The sequence below is a fragment of the Nannobrachium achirus genome, assembly GCF_963921795.1.
Source record: "Nannobrachium achirus genome assembly, chromosome: 12".
Classification (NCBI taxonomy): domain Eukaryota; kingdom Metazoa; phylum Chordata; class Actinopteri; order Myctophiformes; family Myctophidae; genus Nannobrachium; species Nannobrachium achirus.
Window position 1 is genome coordinate 55,587,093 of NC_137832.1, and position 25,177 is coordinate 55,612,269.

Genomic DNA, 25,177 nt, shown 5'->3' on the forward strand with positions numbered 1-25,177 from the left:
ACACACACACACACACACACACACACACACCGACCTGCCAGCTGGACGCACGCACGCACGCACGCACGCACGCACGCACGCACACACACATAAAGTAACTGACGGACAGATCGGCCCATATGTTGTTAGTACCGCTCACTTTGCAGTTTGCACAGGTTTTTAGAAATCGAGAGAGTGTAGAATGTGACAATATTGAACATTTTGGCCAAGGAACAGGAGAAGCTTGCCAAGTTCTGAAGCCCTTCTATCTGCTACCACACAGAGCATCCTCCTGACGCGGACCATCACTGTATGGCACTGGCTCTCAATGTGTGGTCTGAATGGAACCAACTAGACGTGTGCGTTTAGGTTCTATTTAGATTGGCCATAGCTGAATGGGTAGAGAGAACCCGCCTGGAAATCAGCAGGTCCCCAAGTTCCCGGCAATGTGTCGAAGTGTCCCTGGACACTTAACCCCTCACTGACCCCAAATATTTAACTAGTAAACTTGACTTGAACTTTGACGGCTCCATATTTGATATACTTTTTTCCCTCTACACTAAATCTCTTTGTTGAGAATAGCATTAATCTACAACGCAGTGCAACACGTTGTGAGCCTAGATCGGCTATTTTCTGAGGATGGTCCTGCCAGAATAGGTATGTTGCCATCACACAAAAATCATCCGCCCTCCTAGAACCTCTGGGGACCCACCGCTAGGGATCCCAGACCACCTGTTGAAGACGTCCCCTGGTGTTCATCAGCCACCACCTGGATCCCAGGGTTAATCTTGACTTTTATTTTGTTTTTATTTTGTTTTAGTGATTTAGAGCTATATTTTCATACATTCCTTACCCCTTATCCCTAAACTTCTTTTCCCTTTTTTTTTTACAAATGTATACTCTTTTGAATGTGCCCATTTTAGGGCAGTGAAACTTTACAGTCATTCATTCTATTAATTTAGCAACTATGAAATGCAGCGGAATTACTTAGTTCAACTGGATCACTTCTCTGATAGCCTAGTCCCTCCCTTACAATTTCGTTGACATTTTTATTTGTTGAAGGAATTGTCAATATATTTAGTCATAGTTGTTGTCATCATAGCTGTTTTTATTTAGTTAGATTTTTACTTTAGGACGATGTAGGATAGGCCACCATTAACATTGTTTAAAGGGATAGTTCACCCCCAAAATGATTTTTCTTTTTTTCCCCTATCGATTACTCACCCCATGGAGACTGTCAGTATGTGTGTGTGTGTGTGTGTGTGTGTGTGTGTGTGTGTGTGTGTGTGTGTGTGTGTGTGTGTGTGTGTGTGTGTGTGTGTGTGTGTGAATAATCCTTGTAATGCATACCTTATGAAAGAACATGATTGTAAAAGGCAGGTCCCACACAGAAATATATACAGAATTAGAGTGAAGTACAGTATTGCTGAATTCTCTTGTAAACAGCAGTACCAGAGTGACACCTTGTGGTTGAGTTGGTCTACCCCCTTGTATCTTTACAGCACAGGACGTGCTGCCACAATTTACAGCAGCAACTACACAACACAGCCTTGTATACTGTACTGCACCATCCGTGTCACAAGTTTCACAAGTCACTACCTTCAACAACAGATGACAAAGCTGTCATGGTAGATTGCACATCATCCTTCAATCTCCAGAGCCGGAAGCAGTCACTGGACATGTTTCATTACCAATTACGACAACAATAGAATATGAATCAAATGAGTACACATACAACACAATATGACAGCAATAGAACAACAGCTTGGATCACATTAGTAGCCTACACAACAATAGAACAATAGAACACACTATGACAACAATACAGAAACCGCTTTAATCTTGTACAAACACAACACAGTCAGCAGCAACAGCAGCAGCAAAGAGAGAGAGGGGGGGGGGGGGGGGGGGGGGAGAAGAAGAAAAAGTTCCTACCCTGAGTTGTCTTCTTGGCTTCATCAGTTGTGTGAGTGATGGCCAGGGTCAAACTTCATCATCATCATCATCATCATCATCATCATTATTTATTTAACTCACGACCATGGTATGGAGCAGCTTCTATAAATAGACAGTATACAACACATAACAGTACAATAATCATACAGACGTATAGCAGAAAGGGCATGGCATGCATTATTTGAACAGGGTCAGGACATTCTTTAGAAAAGCACCCAATTTACAAATAACTTTTTTTGCCTTGTCAGTTTGTAACAATAAAATCAATTTCCACATAGATGGTTGAGTTATGTAGCACTTTGGCAAGTATCTTTGTCTGAATTGAAATTCATAATTCTGGAGTTCTTGCCCTCAAACAGGACATGGAACACATCCCCAACTTGTAATTGTATAAATTACAAAACTACTTTCCAACGCTTTCTGCCAGTAACCTTTGGGGTGGGTGAACCCTGAAATTACATTTAGATCTCATGGAATTAACTCATTGTCTCTCTCTAGGTCATCCTCGGACGAGCCCTCCAGTGGCGTCTCCAGTCATCGCCATTACACTTCTCCCATTAACAGGCAAGAAGTGACCCTTACCTTAGCCCCACCCCCTTGTCCCTCCTACCCAGTACATATAGGCCTACTGTTTTTATAACTGTCAAGATATTTGAATGTTTTTTTTGTTATTTGTTATATCCATGAATTGAATACCAAGGAATTCCGACGTAAAAAATACCGTAAAAGGACTTATTTGGGATGCTCCTTTTAACTGCAGCTTCACTGTACTACATTATTTTATTGCATTGACTTTACCTTTTCTGTTCTCCACTTTTGTCTAATAAAATACTCAATACAAAGAAAAACACCACTTTCCCTCCCCTGCATCTTTTTCTTTTTCTTTCCCACGATGTTGTAACCCATTTTTCACCCAGTGCCAATTGTCTAATGTAATCCTGGGCACTAACTCCCTATGCCAACCTGGGGAGATCAATGGACTAACCTCATGCTTACTTCTATGCATGAGGAGTCCAAGCCGCTTCTTTTCACCTGACAGGGGGGAGTTTCCCCAGCTGGACATAGCGTGTGGAAGGACGTAAGGAACACTTTATTCCAACCAGTTCCTTTCCCCTCCATCAGGTGCCCCGGCTACAGGGGGAGGCAGTATAGAGACCAGGATTACTGCATGTTTTTGTGAGTGTACCTACCCTAGGAGACACGGGGAGAACATGCAAACTCCACACAGAAAGGCCCGACGTGGAGGAGAGAACACGCCATCCAGTGCTCCCCTGCATCTATCTTTAGTACAGGGGCCTATACGTTTTTCAGGCCAAAGACCCCCGGGCCCTAGCTGAGACGAGAGAGATGAAGCAGGGACCCATGGCCCCCACTGCATTGCATAAAGCTGTGTCTCAGATTAAACTTTTATGTAAATGTGTCTTTACAGATATTTAACCAAAGTTTAACACACACACACACACACACACACACACACACACACACACACACACACACACACACACACACACACCTTGTTCATCCAATGTTATTGTGGTGTGAACTTAAAAATAACACTTTGTGTAATTTTTCAAATGCACAGCCAATAAAGTGGTGCGCGCTACTTGTGTAGGCCTACTCACCCAATAATTAAGACTCTGACTTCGAGACAGTATTGTAATTGTCCTCTAGTTTCATATCCCTTTGAAAGTTCTGGCAGAAAATGCGTTTTTGTTTTTAGTCAAATATCTACCCAGTAAGCATTTTGAGGTGTATTAGTTGCCTAATAGTCGTGTTTTTATCTTCTACACCACGCGTTGAAAATCAGTGTTGTAAAGGTCTAGATTTGATATTTTTGACTAGTTGTTTAGTCGGCTATATTTACACGGGTTGCTACATATACCACTATTAGTCGGATACAAAAAGTCTACATTTCGCCGTTAGCGGCCGTCGAAAGCAGTGAAAAGTAGGGCGACGGTGGGATTCGATCCACTAATCTCTGACACTCAAGTCGGCGACGCTATCCACTCAGCCATCAATGCTGATATGATAGTATAGACTTTCAGGCCGTATTAAAAGGTGACATTGCCCACCTGTGTTCATTTTAGTGTAGTGCACATTGTTGAGGAAACTAAATGTTAGCGTGTGTGTGTGTGTGTGTGTGTGTGTGTGTGTGTGTGTGTGTGTGTGTGTGTGTGTGTGTGTGTGTGTGTGTGTGTGTGTGTGTGTGTGTGTGTGCGTGCGTGCGTGTGTGTGCGCGTGTGCGTGTGTGTGTGTACGCCCCGGACTCATTTTTGAAGCTTGTGATTGGCTGAACCGGACGTAGGGAGCGCTCCGTTGTAGTCACTTGGACCGCGCGAGGTGCACCAAAACCCAATTATCATGGCGTTTATCGTGCGCTTGCCCAGGCCGTAAATATAACGATTGCATTCACCACGGCTTCGTAACTCGCGCGGCGCTCCGCCGGCCGCTTGCAATGTCGTGGACAATAACTGAAAACGAGCGCTCTTTGCCGTTTCCATCCATCTTTCCCAGTTGGATCCATAATCACGCGGCACTGCACTGTCTGACTGACAGACGAGGAGTTCATTTCATCGTATATTTTTGTTTTAAAGACTTTATATTGACATTGGTTTAAAAAAAGGCATTGAAAAGCCGGCTATACAACGACTACACCCAGACAAATAGCTTAATGATCGGATGGCTATTGGAATCATTTTACACCAATATTTCGAGATCAGTTCTGCAACGTGGAGTTGTTTTTTTAAAGAAATGTTTATTGAAATATGGATTAAATCTAATTGTCTAAATTCGGTGTAAATATAAACGTTGATACGGCGACTATAATTAGTTGGCTAAATCTCGGCTAGATCTAAACTATACTTAATAATGATCAACGGATATTATAATTATGTTAGTCCAATATTAGGAGATCAGTTAAGCACCTTACTGTTGTTTTTTTTAATAAATTGTTATCGAATCATATAAATTGCAAAGTATATTTTCGGTGTGAATATAACCGGAATCTAGCCGGGTGAAATTAAGGCTAAAAAAAAACTAGTCGTGTAAAAAACGACTATTGCTCAGTGGGTACACTTTGGCACGAGCTGAACACGGACGACATTCTCTGTCAGGAGGACCTGAAATGACTGCTGGACTGAATATGAAAACTTCCTTTGAAGTTTGAGAACACACGTGTGTGTTTGGGAAGCACAAAGGTGCTTTGCGATTGGGGTAGCCTAATTAATCACACCACCTGCCAATTATGTGCCCCATATCAATTTGTGCTTCCCAAAGGCAGTTTTGATATGTTCAGTCCATAGGTTCAGTCCAGCACTCATTCCGGGCCCCAAGCCCGACTGAACGAAAAGAGGAGATATTTGACTAAACACACACAAGTTCTCACTGAATACCACTCACACAACACAACAACCAGCCAACTGAGTTCTACTCCCGTCCTGTGTGAGGCAGCAATGTGCGGAAAGGCGCCATGTCTGCCTGAAATCACAAGAAGAAGACGAGGAGGAGGAGCCGGAGGAGGAAAAAGAAGACGTCATCAACAACAAGCAGTATGGCCGCTTGCAGCTGAGCCATATGTCTGTATGATTCACTGAATAAAACACCACAACAAGCGACACAGCGGCTGGAAAGAGGCATTCCGCAGCACACAGACGAAGAGCACGTCGGTCTAATAATGGCTCATTTAACCACAAACCCCGCCGACAAGGAGAGGTGCGTCGTTTTTATTTAATAATAATAATGCGACCTGCTAGGCTAAGCTAACGTACTCGTCATCACTCTAGCCCCTCTCGAGACCCTTAATTACCCTTTTTTGTATTTGGAAAAATGTAAATTCAGAAACGTAAGGGGCTATCATCACTCCTGCTTTACTTGTTTTTTTTTATCTGACTGACAGAGATGGAAAAGGTATGAATATTGCAAAAATGTACTTGGATTAGAAGTATTGGTATCAAAATGTACTTAAAGTATCAAAAGTAAAAGTACTCATTGTGCAGAATGTCCCATTTCAAGTTGTGACAGTGATTCTCATTCATTTTAATTTCAAGGACCCCCAGTTTGATATGCATTTGAGTTTATATTGTAAAATCGGTGTTCATTTAACTTTGAGAGTGTCAAAATGGAACCAAATAGACTATTTGGTTCCATTTGCACACTCTCTGAGTTACATACCCATAAGCCGGGGTCCATTTGGTTCCTAACTATCATTTAGCTGGGGACCCCCTGGAACTCCCAGTTCCGGTGGGGGAGGGGGTTCAGGTTGATAATTATCAGTTTTATCTGTAGAAATGAGTTGACGTAGAGCAGACAATAAGTGTGGGCCAGGGAATAGGGACATTATTTAAGTTATGTTTACCTAACTAATATGTCAGACTGTCTAGTCATCTAATATACTTTATTATGTCCTAACCATCGGTATGAATTATTTGTTTGTGTAGGTTTGTCTGCATCTATCCGGTGTACATCAACAGCAAGAAGAAGCTGGCAGAAGGTCGTAGGATCGCCACAGAGAAGGTACTTTTTTATGTTTTGTTTTTACTTTATTATTTTCTTATTTGCTTTTGCTATCCTTGCATCAGCAAAATATTGAATTGCATCATGGTGATCATGCAATTTGTGGTTGCAAATGTTTACCATGAGATCATGATGCACTGATAAGATTAGAACTTGTGTTAATTAGAACTTGTGTTAACCTTCATTGATAGAGCCAACCTTTCATATCCGGTCAATTGCACACACACACACACACACACACACACACACACACACACACACACACACACACACACACACACACACACACACACACACATACATACAGATTCATCTAAAAAAAAGAAAAGAATATTGTGTCAAGTTTATTTTCTTCTGTAATACAATTAAAAGCGTGAATATTCTAGATACATTACGTATGCAGTGAAATATTCAAAACCTTTTTGTCTTCATTTAGATGTTTTATGGCATACAGCTCATGAATATCAGAAATCCCAAATTATTATAATATTACACAAGACCACTCAAAACAAGGATTTATAATACAGCAATGTCAACCTTCTGAAGTCACGAGTTGCTCACTCTAACGGTCTAACCTAACGCGGACCAGTTTGTGTAGGCAGATGGGCGGGCACGGCGAATCTCTCAGCGAGTCTCTGGCCAATAGCATGTGTTCTCCTCCCCCACCCCCTCTGCTCAGCGCAGAGAACGCTGCTGCGTCATGACGTCAACACATTTGGTGCGACGCTCTCTGCACTCTGATTGGTTTGGGAAATTCTACACTTCCTCCAACAGTGATCATAACGTGATCGCCCAGGCTTCTTTTTCTTCCTATCGCCAAAAGAAGCCTGGGTTTCCGAGGCTACGAGTTGCTTGAAGTCCAGTGTGTATCAACTCTAGACCCAGACTGGAGCAGCAACCTGCAAATCAACTTGATCCCAGTCTAGACCAAGGAAGTTATTATTGAAGGAAAGGAAGCACGTGACGCCAGGGATGCTCCATGACCGGCCATGACGCTCACCATGGGTGCCAAAACTCGCACCGGAAGTGCGATGAATTACATGGCAGTGAATGGAGCCGGCTAGACCAGCTCATGAACAAACACTTTTTATGAACGACTGAGACCTTTGTCATATAATCGGTTCAGGAATATAAAAGAAGACAAGCGTTATATAAATCTGATATTATTATTAACATAGGCTTCAGGGCTCAAAATAGAAATTGTAATAATCAAGTAAAACTCCATGATGGTGACGATCCTAGCTGTGATATTATTGTCTGTTTTAACACTGGGATGTTTGTATGTTCACTCAGGCAGTGGAGAATCCATCGTGTGCGGAGATCAGAGATGTACTGACTGCTGCTGGCCTGAACGTCTATGTAGAGGTACGGCTCTACAACATGTATAGACGCTGTGCTACAAAACATGTACATGGTGTACTACAAAACAACATACTGTACTGTGCACTACAATATATACTATTACATTTACGCGTTGCACTACAAAACATTACAGCATACACGTGTACTACAATGTGTTAAGTGTGTGTGTGTGTCTGTGTGTTCAGAACAAGATGCATCCTCGGGAGTGGAACAGAGATGTTCAGTTCAAGGGCAGGGTCAGAGTTCAACTGAAGCAGGAAGATGGCAGCCTCTGTCTGGAGAAGTTCTCAACTCGTAAGTCACTGGGGTTGTTTGCTGTCATGAAATAGTAGTTGACGATTAAAGGTACAGTGAGTGATGTATACTGTAGGTATAATTTTGGGGGTCCTTGACATGAAAAAGCCACTGATTTAGAATAACGATTTAAAAGACATTTATAGAATCGGGTCAAAATATTCAAAAACTTGCAAACGATCTACAAGCTCGCACTCCTCGCAGCGCTGTGAGCTTGTATATCTGCTATTTTTATAATAGTTAAAGCATAAAATAATGGTTAAAGTAATAATGACGTTCCAGGTATTAATGGGTTAACTAACCAGGCACTGTGTGTTGTGTTGTGACCGCAGGTAACGACCTCATGATCTACGTAGCAGAGATGATTCCCAAGCTGAAGACCCGGACCCAGAAGACCGGGGGAGGCGAGAGCAGCTCCCAGCAGGGCGAGGGCAAGAAAAGCAAGAAGAAGAAGAAGTAGAAACATGTTTTTAAACCTCTTTGGGGGCAGTGTCCACAGAAAGTGTTTTATTTATTTTTCTTCTTTTTTGAGCGGAGGAGTGCTTTTGATACCATGTCCAGAGCGCAGAGTGTGTTTGTTGACGCCTGCAACGTTTGAACTTATTAAGCGTTGCTTGAACGAGTGACTGAATGTGTGACTGAAATGTCATACAAAGTCAGGAGGGTCAACTCTTGGCCCAAAAATGTCTGGTCCAATTACTTCTTCTTTAAAGTTATTGAAAATCTTTTTTCATTTTCATAAGTGGTAGCAAATTTCATTGTTTCCACAAACCGTTTATATTATAATCTTCAAAGTCAATGTTTCAAGTTAAGGTTATTCATCTTATTCTCAACTAGCTATGAAATAGCTAACCAAAATGTTGAACAGTTTGCTTGCATTCTATAAAGTGGACAGAGCGGTCACTGAGAGGGTAGAGGCATAACACCCGGTGCTGGGAAGAGGAGTGCTCCAGCATGATGCATGGTGGACGGACACCTGCAGCTCCAAAAAATGCTTTCTTTGGTCACGGCCCCTAAAGATTAATTTGTTAAACCTCTGCTCGGAACATCACACAACTCTGTTCGACATTTTTTTATTTTCTAGTTTACTTGGAAGGAAAGATGTCCGGTTATCCTTTGTTATTTTGAGACCGATTCAGAAGCACAGAACCAGGAATGTTGTCTGGAACTCATCTGGTAATTTGGTAAAACACGTTGGCCTGTGATCTGACTCATTGGTTGGTTGTACAAGAGATGGTTTTGAACCCGAGCAGCGAGTCGGTAACTATGAATATACATTTGTAAACAACATTAAAGATGAGGCCGGGATAGACAGCAGTTTGAAATATGTTGAAACAAATGTAATGTTGGGAATGTGTTAATAAACAATACTTTTTTCATTTTTGACGGAGACTGCCTGCAAGAGACTTAATACACTGTAAAATGAGGAACAGTTTAACCGTTGGATATTTTTTACATGTTTGCCTGACATGAACGAAATATGAATACCAGATTAAAGTGGTTAATTTTGCTATAATCGCACCATCTAGAAGGTAATCCAATGAGAGAATTTATTATAATAGATTAGAATGACTAATCTATTCAGATCATAGGTTTATCTCTCCCCACATACAGTTGTAGAATTCAGTACAAATCTAATCTTGATCTAATCTAGCTCTGGTCCATAGCTTTAGTGGAGTTGTCCCTAACGCTATGTTCGTCTACCTCCCAAATCCTTGGCAAATCCGGAAAGACCCGTCGTCTGGTCCGAAAATAAAAACAGTTTCGCCCCTCACCAAACCAAAGGTATCAGTGGACAGTTAAAAGCTTACTCTACTTAGTGGACGCGGGCTGAGCCCCCCACCACACGCTTAAAATACATTTCTAGGGCAAAATAAAAAATAATACACCTGACGACGGGTCTTCCCGGATTTGCCAAGGATTTGGGAGGTAGACTAACATAGCGTTAGGGGGAACTCCACTAACGCTATGTACCAGAGCTAGATCTAATCCTGTAGGAGTCCCTGGCCCAAAATCCTTTCAAACAGGGAGTCTCCTCAAACTTGAAAATGTTTAGGAACCGCTTCTATCACAGCTGTCGACACTGCCATTAAACTGTTTCCTTTAGCTGGACTGGGGTATTTCTTATAAATAACTGCGTAAATATACTTGTGTACTAAATTACAAGTTTGAGGCGGTTGTTTTCCTATTATATATATACGTTATATAATAATACGTTATACTTTCCATACTTCTAGAGTCAACTACATCTCTGAGGCAAACATTTTTGTACTTTTCTAAATTCTTGTACTAACTAAATTGTTTTCACAATTCTAGTTTTTGTTTTATTAGTTTTAGTTGAGTACGGTATAATAACGCTGATGGTCAGTCAGATGAGATCAGCACTCAAATGCTGTTAACACTTTCAACCTGGAGTCCTTGTTTTATGGCCATTCAAAAAAGTAAGTATGTAATCCTAATGACATAATCTGAACAACGCCACATCCCTCAACAAAATACAACAGCGTTTCCCAAACACTGGTCCGGGAAAGATTTTTCTGGCTTGTGAGTGATGAAACATCCTTTTTTTGTCCAAATTTGAATAAAATGTATTTAGAAAGATTTGAGCAAAAATAAAAATATAATTCAAAATAATTTCAGTAAAGAAAAACATCATGAAACAAATCGCTCACGTCACATCTGAACCTGTAGATTGGCTATTTTCACTACTAATGTAGTATGCCTACTAGTTCTGGTGGGTGGACTGATGACCCAGCTGAAGCCACACCCAGACACATGTTGTTGGATGGTGCAAAGGGGAGGGGATGATATTATGATGTCATATCAGTGTATTTCAGTTGGGCCTTTTGACTCAGAGGCTTTCAGCTTTCAGGAAGTAACCAAAAATACACAGGGAAGTCATATTTGCATATTATAACCACACCTGGGGGTCTATTAAGAGTAATGTTAACTGTCTCCATAGACATTAAAAAAAGTACAAAACTATAGCACCACCTCTTTAAGCTTTAACTGTAGCTCTGATAGTTTCACTAGTTAAAGTCCCAGGCAAACATGACTGCAGTTCAAGTGGCAGCTGCCATACGCCATGTAGTGGAGAAGGCACCACGGCTGTGTGGCCCTCGCTGCACTCCTGTGTCGTCCCTCGCTCTCTCTAAGTGAAGAGGGAGGCCCAAGTGGCATGCTGTCTCCCAGGCCGTTCCCCTACTACATCATTAACGAGATAGACAAATGCCCGGAGGGCAGGGAGGTGCTGGCCATTGGGAAAAGCGGGACAACTCCCGAACGGCCGGTTAATTCCCGGCCGGTCCAGGCCGGCCATTAGAAAAAATAAATAAAAATTCGTTCCATTTTGGGGGCTGGGTGGCCAACAAAGTAAATCGTCACTGTCGGGCAGACACCTCGCATCTCCAAGTTTCAAATTTGTAAATTTTTTCGCAAAGCAAAGCCCTGCTTCATCATACAAGGCTGTCGCACAAAAGTTGTGAAAACAGCAGATCTACAAGCACACAACGCCTCGCACCGCGAGGTGTTGTGTGCTTGTAGATCGGCTGTTTTCACTATTTTAAATCATTTTTAAAATGGTTTTGGACATACAAGGTTTCCACCCGACAATGACCAAATATAACTCATGTAATTGGCCCACTGGCTTGTCACTTGTCATGATGTGAAATGGCAAATCTTGAGTAGCAGCAGCGCTATTGAGAGAGATCTCTCTCTATAGCGCGCAATGAGGGCCTCTACAACTCTTTTTCCCGGGCTGAATCAGGGGCCCAGCATGTCCCTGCCGGAGGGAAAACCAGCACCGTTCCTAGTGTTGTTGATAATGACTGAGGCCCATGAAGTAGAGGTCCGGGATGCCATACGGCGGACGTGGGTCGATGAGAACCTCGCTCCAAGAACTAGGAGTGGTCCGGCTGTTCCAGCTGGGGGTGATGGGAGGCGAGTTGGGACGCCTGCAAAAGATGACAGTCAGTCTAGTTTCTCTTTTGGGTCTCTAGCTAAAAGGTTCAGGAACCACTGTGCTATAGAACCGTAAATGAAAAGTTCACAATGAAATCATAAATATATTATACTGTATGTCTATTCTCAAAATAACACAATCAATTTCAAGTCACAGCTGCCAGTGTTTCACTCCCGAGAGTCCCGACAGCAATTTGCACAGAGAAGCAGATAAGTTTAACACCTCACCACATGTCAGTTCATTTGTGTGTTCCTAGTATGTTGGTGACTGCCTGGCGAGGGTTATAAATAACCAACAAGTAACCAACAAGTCACTCATTTTGTGAATGAAGCCTAATTTATCATTTCATCATTAATCATTCCATGACACTTGTTTTGTTCAATGAGGTTTGACCTTTATAGATGGAAATGTGTTTCCTTAATTTTTAGATTAGTCATGTAGTGTGTTACAAAACAAAATGTCTAAACGTTCAAAATAGGATCGTAATTTTTAGCTTGCGGCCCTGGGACTTTTGGTATTTTGCTGAGTGGCCCCTGAGCCATCTTAAGTTGAGTAGCCCTGCTTTGGGGGATTTGAACACGTCCTCTCCATAGGGATGCCGGCAGGCAGACAGCTGACATTCCCAAGCAGTTTTTAGAGTTGGCTGTCATCACGTCCCAAAACACAGCAGCCTCGGGGCCGTTATCAAGCTATCTCGTTCAGGGCGGACTGACATTGCCATAACAAGTTTGACATTTCCAAATGGCAGCTTTTACCACACAAAGCTTAGCGTTCCGCGTCAAGAGCTTAGCCTTCCATACAACTTCATCATGAGAGGCTTTCAAAGCTAGATTACTGGCCTCGTGAAGGTTTACGAGGCTACTCTTTTAAGTGCCTCCAAATGATGCCTCAGCCTTGATAGTTTCAAGAACAAAGCCTCAAGACAAATTTAGGCTGGTCCGGTGCATCTCAGGAAAAGGACTGGTATGTGTAGAAGAAGGAAAAGGAAGGCACTGGAACAAACTCAATTACTCGTACAATTAATTGTCAGAGTTTGCGTCAGTGCCTCGAGTTTCATAATTGTGTACATTATATTTGCTGATATGATGGATTCTCATTAATGTTGTAGACCCCCTGTAGTCTCTGAGGACCCCTTGGGGTCCCAGAGCCCCTGTTTAAGACCAATGATAGTAGTCTACACAAGAGGGATCTTTTTTGTTATTGATACATTTGACACAACAGTGATCAATCACTGTGAAAATCTGATTTAATTTCAAAGACCCCCGGTTTGGTATGCATTAGGGCCTGCCAATAACTCTGACCCTTACAATTCCATTTGGTTCCAATTGTACACTCTCTGAGTTGCAGGGTGAATGGACACAAATGGACGCGGAACCATCCATTCAGGCCAATAAAGTTCAAATGATTTATTAGACAGAATAACACTAACAATAAGCGGTGAAGCAAAGCAGGACATACAAATTAAAGGCAGGAACACACAGTAATCTCAACTACAAACTGGCAAAGAAACTCTAAACTCATGATGGTTTAAAGTGAACATAATCAACATGTCAAAGGCTGGAACTGGACACAGGTGAGCATCATTTGCCAATTACAGGACAGGAAACAAAATATCTCTACAAAATAAAACACGCAGACAGATTCTGACACAGGGTCATCATGTGTACACTCAAGAGTTACAGACTTGTAAGTAAAGGGTCCATTTGGTTACACACTAAAAATAGCTTGCAGCGTGGCACTCGTGCTGCGCTGTGAGCTTGAATAATCTGCTATTTCCCAATAGTTAAAACATAAAATAATTCCAGGTCTTAATGGGTTAACTTACAATGCACACACAAAACAAACACTTTCTAGATGACAAGACACAAATGACAGAATTCAATCACAGTGTAAAATCCTTAAGTTTTAAAGGTGCTGTAAGTGATGAAGAAATTGGGTGCCTTCCTTACTTCCTTCACAGGTGTTAATGTGTCTAATGCAGGCTCTGTTCCATTTAGTGAGACACAGTCGTTCTCAAAAGTTTGATTTCAAGGACCACCATAACTCTGATGGTGCGTTCAAACCTGGATAGTTCGAGCGGCACGATTACCTACAAAGTGAATACAAAGATGAGACGACCTGGGCGCGCCCGCTCGCGGCGCGAACGATCCGAACAGGGCGGTTTGAATGCACCATGAGAGTGTACAAATGTACCCGTACGGGTTACAGACCCATAAGGGGCCATTTGGAACCCCTCAATGACACTTTGACCCTTGATTTTAACAGCGGGCAACAGCCGGCGTCCAAAAGATAAACTATTTTCATGTTTTGGGGTGATCGCCTCATCGCCAGCTGTTCCAGTAGTTGCCGGGTTCCATTGACAAATAACGAACTTCCGGGAAATACGGCTGATCGTCGCCCGCTGTTGCCACTGTTAAAACGCACCGTGAGACCCACTGGCGTGGCAAAGTGTTTTCAGTGAGCCAACATACATATCAACACCCTGACTCTGTTGGACCAGATTGGAACAAAGCCTTCATTAGTATCATTGGTAACACATGTGAAGGGGCCCAATTCCTTTCCAATATGGCTGCTGTGCATACTTTAGAGCCTATTGGAACTTGTTTTAGGGGGAAGACGATCTCTGGTCAGACGCTGAAGGACACTTGTTCACTCTGGGGTGGTGGGCTCATGTCTGGACAGGCGGTTTGGACTTCTTGAGGAAGGTCTCGTTGACGTTGAGGTTCTTCAGGTGCTTGGTTCGGTTCTCCAGCCGCACGGACCATTCATCTCTCAACCTGAGGACAGTGCACAGAGAACCCCAGAGCCTTGTATTAGAGAGTTCCGCCAATGCGGGGTCAGAAACAGCGCCGGGCACGTGGTTCATGTAACTCGAAATGTCACTTTTCCCTCATAGACTCCAAAGCATTCTGTAAACTTCCGGTGCATGCTTTGTCACTATTCGCCAATAGATGTGTATGTAGAAGACCTGGCCCCATGAAGTGAACAGAGTTGGCGCGACTCTCCAATACAGGGCTCTGGAGAACCCAAGTCTAACATAACTGCCATATAGAATCTCAGGTCTGATTTGTTTAGTTTTGGGACCAAAGATTTCCGACAGAATACGTCTGTGACCCAGAGGTACCAGCAGTGTCATCAGGACTTCTCTATATATACTCAAATAAATACTCAAGAATTTAACAAAAATGACAAAGCACATTTTCTTTTTAACTTCAATGCGTTGGCTATATTGAAATGAAGTACATTTCACCCCCAAAAAACAAAGAGGTTTATATAGCAGATTGGGCGCGTAGCATTGTCCAATGTGTCATTAGTTTGACGTCCCATTAATCTGAGGCTGGCGAATACTAACCTGCCAACGTTGGTGAATGCTAACCTGGTGAATACTAACTGTAACACTAACCCTAACCTTACTCAGACTAATGGGACCTTGGACTATCGAGATTTTATGAAGCAGATCTACAAGCTCATATGCTGTGTGTGTGTGTGTGTGTGTGTGTGTGTGTGTGTGTGTGTGTGTGTGTGTGTGTGTGTGTGTGTGTGTGTGTGTGTGTGTGTGTGTGTGTGTGTGTGTGTGTGTGTGTGCGTGTGTGTGTACGCGTGTGCCTGTGCGTGCTTGCAGTGTGAATGTCAGTGCTGGTGTCAGCTGTCAGTGAGTTGTCTGAATGTTCCTTCCTGTTGTTCCTGAGATTATTACATTTGTTCACGCACTCGATAATCCTCATGACCTTATAACAAGCACACACACACACACACACACACACACACACACACACACACACACACACACACACACACACACACACACACACACACACACACACACACACGGCTCCATTCTTCCTCTGCTAGAAGCAAGCGTCAATACTGTTTATGTGTGTTAATTCCAGTCATGTAGAAACAGCCTCTCATCCAACGTCATATCCATTCTGTTCTGTCACTATAAATATCCAGCCAGACTCAGAGCTTGTGACTAAATAATAACTTCATTGGATCCACCGGAACACGCATTCACTTTTTTGCTTTTCTCCTGAAAAGTAACGGTTTTGGACACAAAGCCTCTCATATCTCATATCTAGTCAATAAATCAGTAGGGCTGTCATGATTATGACATTTTACATGGCGATTCATTGTCACTCAAATAATTGTGATTAATGATTTAATTGTGTTTTTGTCTTTGGCAATTTCTGTTTGGCTTTTAGGCTTTTAAGTTGCTCATGGCAGATATGACACACAACCTCCTATATATACAAAGAAATGACTGACATATTTGACAACTTTATACTTGAAAAAGAACATTGATAGTGGAAATAGACGATCTACATGCTCACAGTGTGTTGCACCGCGACGTGCTGTGAGCCCAGTGTTGCGGTGTAAAAGAGCGGTTCTCTGCCTTCTCGGCATATGTAGAAGTAGATTCATAAATAAAGCTGTTTCTTTGCATCAGCTATGATTATGAATAGGAGCCTAGGAGAATAGACGCTCCATGATGCTGGCGGCCGAGTTGCATCATGGGGTTTTCGCTCACCAGCCGCTACCGTGGCACCTGTTCACCTGATAACCATGGTAACCAGGTAAGACGTATCCAGGCGTCTTAACAGGGAATCGACGCCCATTAACCATTAACCTTAAGACTCCTTAGGCATCCATTTGGTTAAGTGCGAGACAAGTTCGATGCTGATTTGGACCTATGGTTTCCGAGACTAACCGTGGACAGACTTGCAGATGGCAAGTACTCCAGTACTTAAACTCAAGTACAAATTTGACAGAGCAACTTTCACTTGGAGTGGAGTTAATATTTGACCAGGAGGAGTAATCTATACCTTGACTCAAGTACTACTGGGGGTTGAATACTCTGTCCACCACTGGTTATCAGGTTCACTTTTGCAGCAGTAGTTAATGTCCAGGGTACAAGATACAGGGCCCCTGAATCCAGGGGCTTAGTGGGATTAGGAGTGTGTAGACATCTTTTTAAGAAGGGCACACATCCAACCAAATGGGGAGGAAGGATCAAGGAGTGAGTGACCTATCCAATATTCAGAGGTGCCAGAGGGCGCTCTTTTACTATTCCATCAGACTCAGCAGATGAGGTAAACCGCCCCAAAAGTCCCCTGGTATATACAGATAATACAAGTATACACGCGCGCGCGCACACACACACACACCACACACACACACACACACACACACACACACACACACGCTGTCAATCATAATAACCAATCAGTATGTGTAACCTGACAGTCACAAGAGGAGCCAGATCGTTTTATGTGACCTACTACATCCTGGCACCCTGTCAGCTCTGTGCTGTGACTGGCATCGCACAATTCAATGGTCACCAATATACACATGGCCTCTGGCTGAATGTAATCGATTAGAACAGTTGATAGATTTGAAGAGAAAATAAGAAAGCTTAAGCGTTGTGAGTAGATTGGATGGACAGATCTTGTTGCTGTCGGGCAGAAACCTTGTACCTCCAACATTTAGAAGCTCACTTGTAGATCGGCTATTTTCGCCATTTTCTCAACATTTTGAAATTGAAAGTTAGAGTGGTTAAGTGTGTATGTGGGTTTTTATAGATATTGAACCAATGAAAAGGAGCTTCAACTACATTAGATCCATTGGAAAACAGGTTATTTTTTCCCTCCATTGTCAGGGATGTAGTTGTCCCGATTTAAAATGAAGCAAACACGGAACTGAAAGTTCCTATGATTGGCTGCTAGTTGCGCTGTTCTGGCACCAGAAGCAACATGTTCTCCATAGGATTCCATTCATTTACCCCGAACTTTTACATTTGATTTTCTTACCTTAATAAACATTGTCATGAATACTTTATGGTTCCTATGGTTCGCTAGTTTAAAGGACCACCTTACCTCTGGGACAACCAGATCTTATTTTATTGTTGTTTGGGACACGATCAACACAATCCTGAGTTATTTTTTGTGTTCAATCTGTGTTTTTAGATATTTTAGTATTTCAGCATGCTACAACTGGTCATTGCATCATATGATGCATTAGATGATGCAATATCATGCTACATCCTTGCAAGTTACAACTGTGTTTGCTTTCATGTATATGTAAAAAGTGGTAGAAAAGCAATTTACCATTCAAGGTTGTGGGTTGTTGGCTGATTTACCACTGTTTCAGGGCATGGTAAATGGCTTACATTTCTACCAATGAACGTTAATTTCTACAATGATGGCGGCACCCATACAATGGCCAAAAAAGCGTAATTTATGCAGCATAGAAACCAGTGGCTTTCCACTGTCCATATTCTTTTACAGTCTATGTCCATTATCTAAAAAAGTAACAGAGTTTGGACAGGCAGCAGACAACAGCGATTTATTATACAGCAGGTAGTTCTGACGAAGCAATCTGATTGGTTGAAATAGCTATCTACCCGTGGTGATATTGAGCATTATCATTGTTTTTGCTATCATTGTTTTCGTAGGCGATGCCTTGTGGCTATGCTAGCAGTTTCAAGTGCAAGTTTAGGGACATAGTAGCTCAATGTGGCATTCGGGCTTTTAAGCTGTGACATCATTTTGTAGGCAGAGGAGAACTCTGCCCCCAGAGCATTTTCTGTCCCTCGCTATTTCAACAGATCCGAGACAAAAATAACGACTAAAGTATAATTCTAACACTTTCCTTTCAACAACAAAGAGAAGAAAAATGTGTAAATAGTAAAAATAGTAAAAAGATTCACGGAAACTGGGGGCAGAAATTCTCCTCTGCCTACAAAATGATGTCATACTTAACAGCCCCTATGTGTATAATCTCAATATTACACTTGAGGGTGTGTGTTATCGTGATTATCAGCACTTCTGCACTGCCTATATGGAACTCGCCTTCGGCTCGTTCCTGCAGCAAGGCAGGCGTGCCGATATTCACGATGACACACACCCTCTCGTGTTATATTGCTTAAATAAACCTTGGGTTACTATCCAGTTTCATCGTCACCATCATGGAACGGAACTCGTCCAGTTCAGCATTCGCAGAGTGACTCCTTGTTTCCATGTGTCACTTCTGTGGCGTGTCTTGCTCAAGGACAAGTCGTCTCGAACCCATGGGGAGCCAGGGATCGAACCGTTTCTTCAAGGGGCCGCTCTGAGCCGCTACCGCCCACACGTACGTGTGTGTGCGCGCGGGTGAGTGGGTGCCGAGTGTCCTGATCTGGCCTCAGTGATGGTACATGCTGTATGCTATAAGCAGGTCTGTTTTTAGACGTGTCTATTGGCTGATCCATCACATGCCTTGCACTTGTTAATTCACATTCATGGATCAACGGATGAATGCACATGCCGGCCGGTTTTAATGTGGCCCATGACCCATGACCCCCCCCCCCTCCCCCCTCTCTCTCTCTGTGTGTGTGTGTGTGTGTGTGTGTGTGTGTGTGTGTGTGTGTGTGTGTGTGTGTGTGTGTGTGTGTGTGTGTGTGTGCAGTGGTGTAAAGCAAATAAGTACATTTACTTACAGTAAGTTAGTAGCCTAGTACAATTTTTAGGTATTTTCTACTTTACTTGAGTATTTCCAAAACTTTAACTTCTACTCCTCTACATCTTGGAACCAAATATTGTACTTTTACTCCACTACATTTAGTTTTACTCTAAACTTTAGTTACTAGTTACTTCAATACATTAATACATTAACCACTTCAGCCCTATATACATCTCAGCCATTTGAAAATAGCCGATCTACAAGCAACACATTGTGAGCTTGTAGCCTATAGACCTGCCTTTTTTTCTTTTCTTTTTTTTTCTCAAAAGATTTGTTCATTTGAAAACTTGAAAAGGTACTTTCTAGTTACACTTTGATAGCAATACTGTTGTACTTTTACTCAAGTAAATGTTGAATTCCGGACTTACTTACTTGTTACCGAGTATTTCTACAAAGTATTATTGATACTTTAGCTTATATGAAGCGTGCACGTGTGTGCGTGCATATGTGCGTGTGTGTGCCTGTGTATTTGTATTTATTTTTTACATATTAAAACAAAGAAATCTAAAAAAAATCCATGAATTAAAAGAAATAGAATAATAATTAAGAAGTAGTGAAAATGGCCGATGCATGCTTGTAGATCTGCTGTTTTCACTAGTTTGGGTCCCGGGGAAACGTCTAATGTCTCTTTTGGTTCCTGAGACATGTGGCCCATACAGAGCAGGAGCCTGACTTCTGTTTCTGTAGTGAGGTCTTGATGTAGGCTACAAGTAGGTCTACAACCTCCTGGACAGCTAGTATGTTGTAGGGACTTGGCCCCCAATCCAACCCCTGATGCGGGGCAGTGCCAGGCAGAGAGGAATTTGGGTACCACTTTTGTAGTTTTTGGTAGTTTTTGGTTTAAACCCTGACCTCCCAGTCTCAGGGCATTTTATGCCAATAAAGCTCCTTTGAATTGAATTGCATACACCGCTCTGCCACGGAGTCGGCCCTGAAACATGACGGTCGTCAGGGGCGTCAATTGGGTAGGGCAGGGGTATGCAGCTGCCATACCCTGGGTCCAGGGGGGAAAATAAAAGTTACTTCTAAATATAAATCCATGAATGTCTCTTTGTCTCTCTATGCTGGTTATTATGTTGTTAAATTACAGTAAAATAACTACAAATGCGAAAATGTAACAAAATGGTCACTTTAACAAGGTATTGTAATTATATTCTCCACACTTGTATTCTCCCCATCTTGACAAAATGGTATATTCCCAGGTTCCGCAGGTCAGCTGCACAGGTGCAATTCATTATTGTTAATTGCGTCACGTTTACTAACATGACACGTTTAGCTGCACTTGAACAACCATTCCAGGCTGCCATATCCAGCCAAGAAACCGTACAAACGGGGGAAAAAATAGAATGTACTTCTTAAAATAAATGTATCATGCCTGTTGCTAAGGCATGGCAACATGACTGGTGTCTTGCACGCGCACGAAGGCGCGCGTGCAAGACACCAGTCATGTTGCCATACCTTAGGTTTTTCTGAACTGACGCCACTGACGGTCATACGACTGTCATGGATGAGGGTCAACCTGATTTCAAGCAGATTAGCCAATTTGCCGCTTATGTCTACATAATCATTCAGATTTCAAAAAATAAAGTGCTTAATGAAGGCTCACACACATGTCAGAAAATACGGAACGTTCAACTAGAATTACCCATTCTTTAATAAGAAGCATTTTAATCAGATTGTTTTCTGTTTTTCCTTTTATTTCCTGGTTTTCCCCATTCGCAAACGCCCCATCTATCGGTTGTAACTTGATTGTCCGAGGTCTTTTAGTGCAGCTAAGCACATTACAACCGATAGACGGGGCTGATGACTCACAACATTTTTTACTAAATGCATGTAGTGTAGAGGGAAATAAGTACAGAGCCCTGGATCAATACTTCATAGGGTTTATCACAAAGTGCAGTTACCACTGGAGGGCAGTAAGTGAATCCAATCAGTCAGGTAAACCAGTGTTCAGACTAAAGCGTATGTCCACACAGGGAGACCTATTAAGTTTGAAACTAGATTGGTTTCATAAGAAATCTGAACAGCAAAAAGACACATATGGAAACAGAGTTTCTGCTAATCAGATAAAAAAGAAATGTCTACCAGTTTGTAGATCAGCCACAGTATTTTGTAGATCAGCTATTTTTGGTAATGTCTGAATAAATCTGACATGATCACTGGAAAATAACAGTTGTGGACAGTTGGTCTTAAAGGTCAGATTTAATTACAGTGTGGACAGTCAGTTAAAGATCACATTTTAGAAACAAATCAGTTTCATGCCTAAATCTAGCACATGGGGTATCTGTCCCAGCAAAATGTGATAATGAAGTATCACAATCGGTCAAACCACTTTAACCTTATACTATGAGAATTCAAAAATAGCCGATCATACAAGCTCACGATGCGTCACACCATGACTGAGCTTGTAGATCTTCTATTTTTAAAAGCTTCTTCTTCCTTTTTTTCCTTATATATATATATATATATATATATATATTAGGGCTGGGACTCGATTAAAAAAATATCGAATTAATTAGAGGCTTTGTAATTAATTAATCGAAATGAATCGCATGTTAAATCGCATACAAATATTTGACCTGAGATTCTATTTCAATTAAAACGCATTTTAGAGTATGAGAGAGTTTTTTGAATCAAAATTTCCCATCCACTGGGCCGAGCAAATAAGCGGTCTGATCGGCGGCTTCTCCCATTGCGTGCACTGGTGTTTGTTGACTGTTGGTTGGTGCACCGGTATGATCAGTACGCCTGAAACTTGTTCTAGCGGGGCAGTTAAGGAGAACAATACTTCAGTTCTGGAAAGAAGCACCAAAATTTTACAGAGTGTACCTCTTGGGTCATTCTTTAGAAAAATCACATTAGACACTTAATTTTCAAAATGGCCGCCAGTTTTAAAGATGGCCGCCTTTTCGGATATGTTTTACAGGACGCCAGCCAGTTAATATCGAATTTTCATAATATTAAAGTTGTTTTGTAGGTTTTAAAACATCCAGAGTTCATTTATTACACTTTTAAAGCAGCCAGAATAACCTTTCTGACTTTTGGTTGGGGTCTTTCCTCACCTGGGACCACCTGGACAGACCCCTGAGCCTATTTCAGTAATCGCTCTGCTCCTGCTCCAGAACAATGTTAAATTAGATCTGAAATATGCTCTGAAATAAAAAAAATGACTGGTAGCAAATAACAGAGGTCTTCCACGGGGGGTCCGGGACCCCTGGGGGGGATCCTCAGATCTACTACAGGGGGCCTGCCAAATCTGAATTTCTTTTTGAAACTTCGAATGTTTTTATGTATCCTGGTTTTATGTATTGTACTTTGATGGTTTATTACTATTCTCAGTATTATTTATAATGTTTTTTTGTGTTAAACAGTTATGGTTGACAGCTGTTACTGCAGGGATTGCAATAATGAAGGTATTGCAACTTTTCACTTTGGGTGCAGAACATTATTTCCATTTATTGCACTGCACTCACACTGACCAAACACACACACACACACACACACACACACACACACACACACACACACACACACACACACACACACACACACACACACACACCTCTTTGTTATTGTCACCCCAAAACCCTCACCTTATTAGAGCCCATGGTCAATTACGCCCAAAGAGATTCACTACAATACAGTAATTTCAGACATGCAGGATATATTCGTCTTCATCATCATCATCTTCAATGTCCAACCTAATAGTGTTGACACAGTCTCCACCATAGCATAGAGTGAAAGGCAGGTTATTTGAGCAGCTGCACCGTCCCTTACAACCTGCTTTGCAGACACATTTGATGAGCTCAAGTACTGCCTTTGGAGCAGGGAGAGCAAGAAACCTGACTGGAATATACCCTACACTCTCTGAATTCCATCTATTTTCTTCGATTGGTGGAAGCACAGGGTATGGTATGGTCAGGTATGATTTATCCTGCACAGAGTTGGCGCGGAGGTAATGTGGTAGCAGTGCAGCACGAGTTGGAGGTAGCATCTCACCCTCCAAGTTCTTTGACAGAAATAGTTCCCATCTGAGTAATCCCAGGGTTGTTGGACCTTTTGAACTGTAAACATGGCATGCAAAATGTTCCGACTGCAATGTTGCAATCTTTTTGGTGATTCCAACAAATGTTCTTCCCCAGTCAGCACCTGAAAAACTATGTACGCAAAGGAACCCTTGACATTTGTAACATCCAATAACTTGAACTCACTCAAATATATAAATTTCCTTTTTTTGTACCGGAGGCAAGGACTTGATAAGGAATCGGGGTATCAGCCTCTTCATGTGTTTGCACTTCCTCAAAATCATGTCCCTTGATGAAGGTATCCTATTATGATGCCTACTTTGTCATACCTGACAAATTGCCCTGAGCTTCCATCAATTGAAAAAAATAGATGGAATTCAGAGAGTGGAGGGTATGTCCAGTCAGGTTGCTTGCCCTCCCTGCTGCAAAGGCAGTACTTGAGCTCATCAAATGTGGCTGCAAAGCAGGTTACAAGGGACGGTGCAGCTGCTCAAACAATAACCTGCCTTGCACTCTCCTCCCTGCAAATGCTATAGTGGAAACTGTCAACACTATTAGGGAGGACATGTATAGTAGTGAATTTCTTTACAACAACAAAGAGGTGTGTGTGTGTTGTGTTGTCAGTGTGAGTGCAGTGCAATAAATGGACATGTTAGACTGCGCGCCCAAAGTGAGAAGTTGCAATACCTTAATTCTTGCAATCCCTGCAGTAACACCTGTGAACCTGTCTAACACACAAAAATGTAATAAATAATACTGAGAATACTAATAAAAACAGTTAAAAAAAGAAAAGAACTTCCCCATCAAGATACGGCAGGCCCCCTGTAGTAACTCTGAGGACCCCCTAGGGGTCCCGGACCCCCTGTGGAAGACCCCTGGGTATTTGCTACTACTCATTTTTGCTTTCAGAGCCCAGTTACAACAAATTTAATGCTTCAGTTATGATCTAATTTAACATTGCTCTGGAGCAGGAGCAATGCGATTACTGAAATAGGCTCAGGGGTCTGTTTGGGGGGTCCCAGGTGAGGAAAGACCCCAACCAAAAGTCAGAAAGGTTATTCTGGCTGCTTTAAAAGTGTAATAAATGAACTCAGGATGTTTTAAAACCTACAAAACAACTCTAATATTATGAAAATCGGACATTAACTGGCTGGGGTACTGTTCAGAGGCAGCCATCTTGGAAACATGGCAGCCATTTTGATTTTTCAGTGTCTAATGTGTTTTATCATAGGAACAACCCCTAAGGAGTACTTGTGAAAAGTTTTAGGTTTCTTTCCACTTCTGAAGTATTTTAGTGCAAAAATGCATTTATCTGCCCCGCTATTCAGTCAGAAAGAAAAAGAAACTACTGTGTTACCGTTAACGTGATTAAAATGCGTGCATTTTTTAAATCACGTTAACTTTCTGTAATTAATTAATCTAATTCAATCAGTTAAAGTCCCAGCCCAAATACATAAATTATATCCCTGGCACCAAATGTTTTCAGATGGGGTTCCGCAGCAAATATATGTTTTGGGACTGGTTGACATGAACAGCGAAAGCTTTTTCAAACATCCAGAAAAGGTTACTTTGACAGATATACCACCCGATC

General features: G+C 42.0%; 2 protein-coding genes across 2 annotated transcripts in view; both read left to right on the forward strand.

Moving 5' to 3' along the window:
• Positions 1-5,520, forward strand: part of LOC308295728 (E3 ubiquitin-protein ligase TRIM35-like) — a gene marked incomplete at both ends in the record, with an annotated part of 38,297 nt that extends 32,777 nt beyond the window's left edge. The window contains one exon of the mRNA XM_080738775.1: positions 5,386-5,520. Coding sequence (XP_080594901.1) covers positions 5,386-5,520 — 135 coding nt within the window. The remainder of the gene's footprint in view (positions 1-5,385) is intronic.
• Positions 5,481-25,177, forward strand: part of LOC308295729 (uncharacterized protein) — a gene marked incomplete at its 3' end in the record, with an annotated part of 41,460 nt that continues 21,763 nt past the window's right edge. The window contains exons 1-7 of the mRNA XM_080738776.1: positions 5,481-5,646; positions 6,372-6,447; positions 7,741-7,812; positions 7,995-8,103; positions 8,436-8,559; positions 11,260-11,350; positions 19,112-19,192. Coding sequence (XP_080594902.1) covers positions 5,609-5,646; positions 6,372-6,447; positions 7,741-7,812; positions 7,995-8,103; positions 8,436-8,559; positions 11,260-11,350; positions 19,112-19,192 — 591 coding nt within the window. The 5' untranslated portion in view covers positions 5,481-5,608. The remainder of the gene's footprint in view (positions 5,647-6,371; positions 6,448-7,740; positions 7,813-7,994; positions 8,104-8,435; positions 8,560-11,259; positions 11,351-19,111; positions 19,193-25,177) is intronic.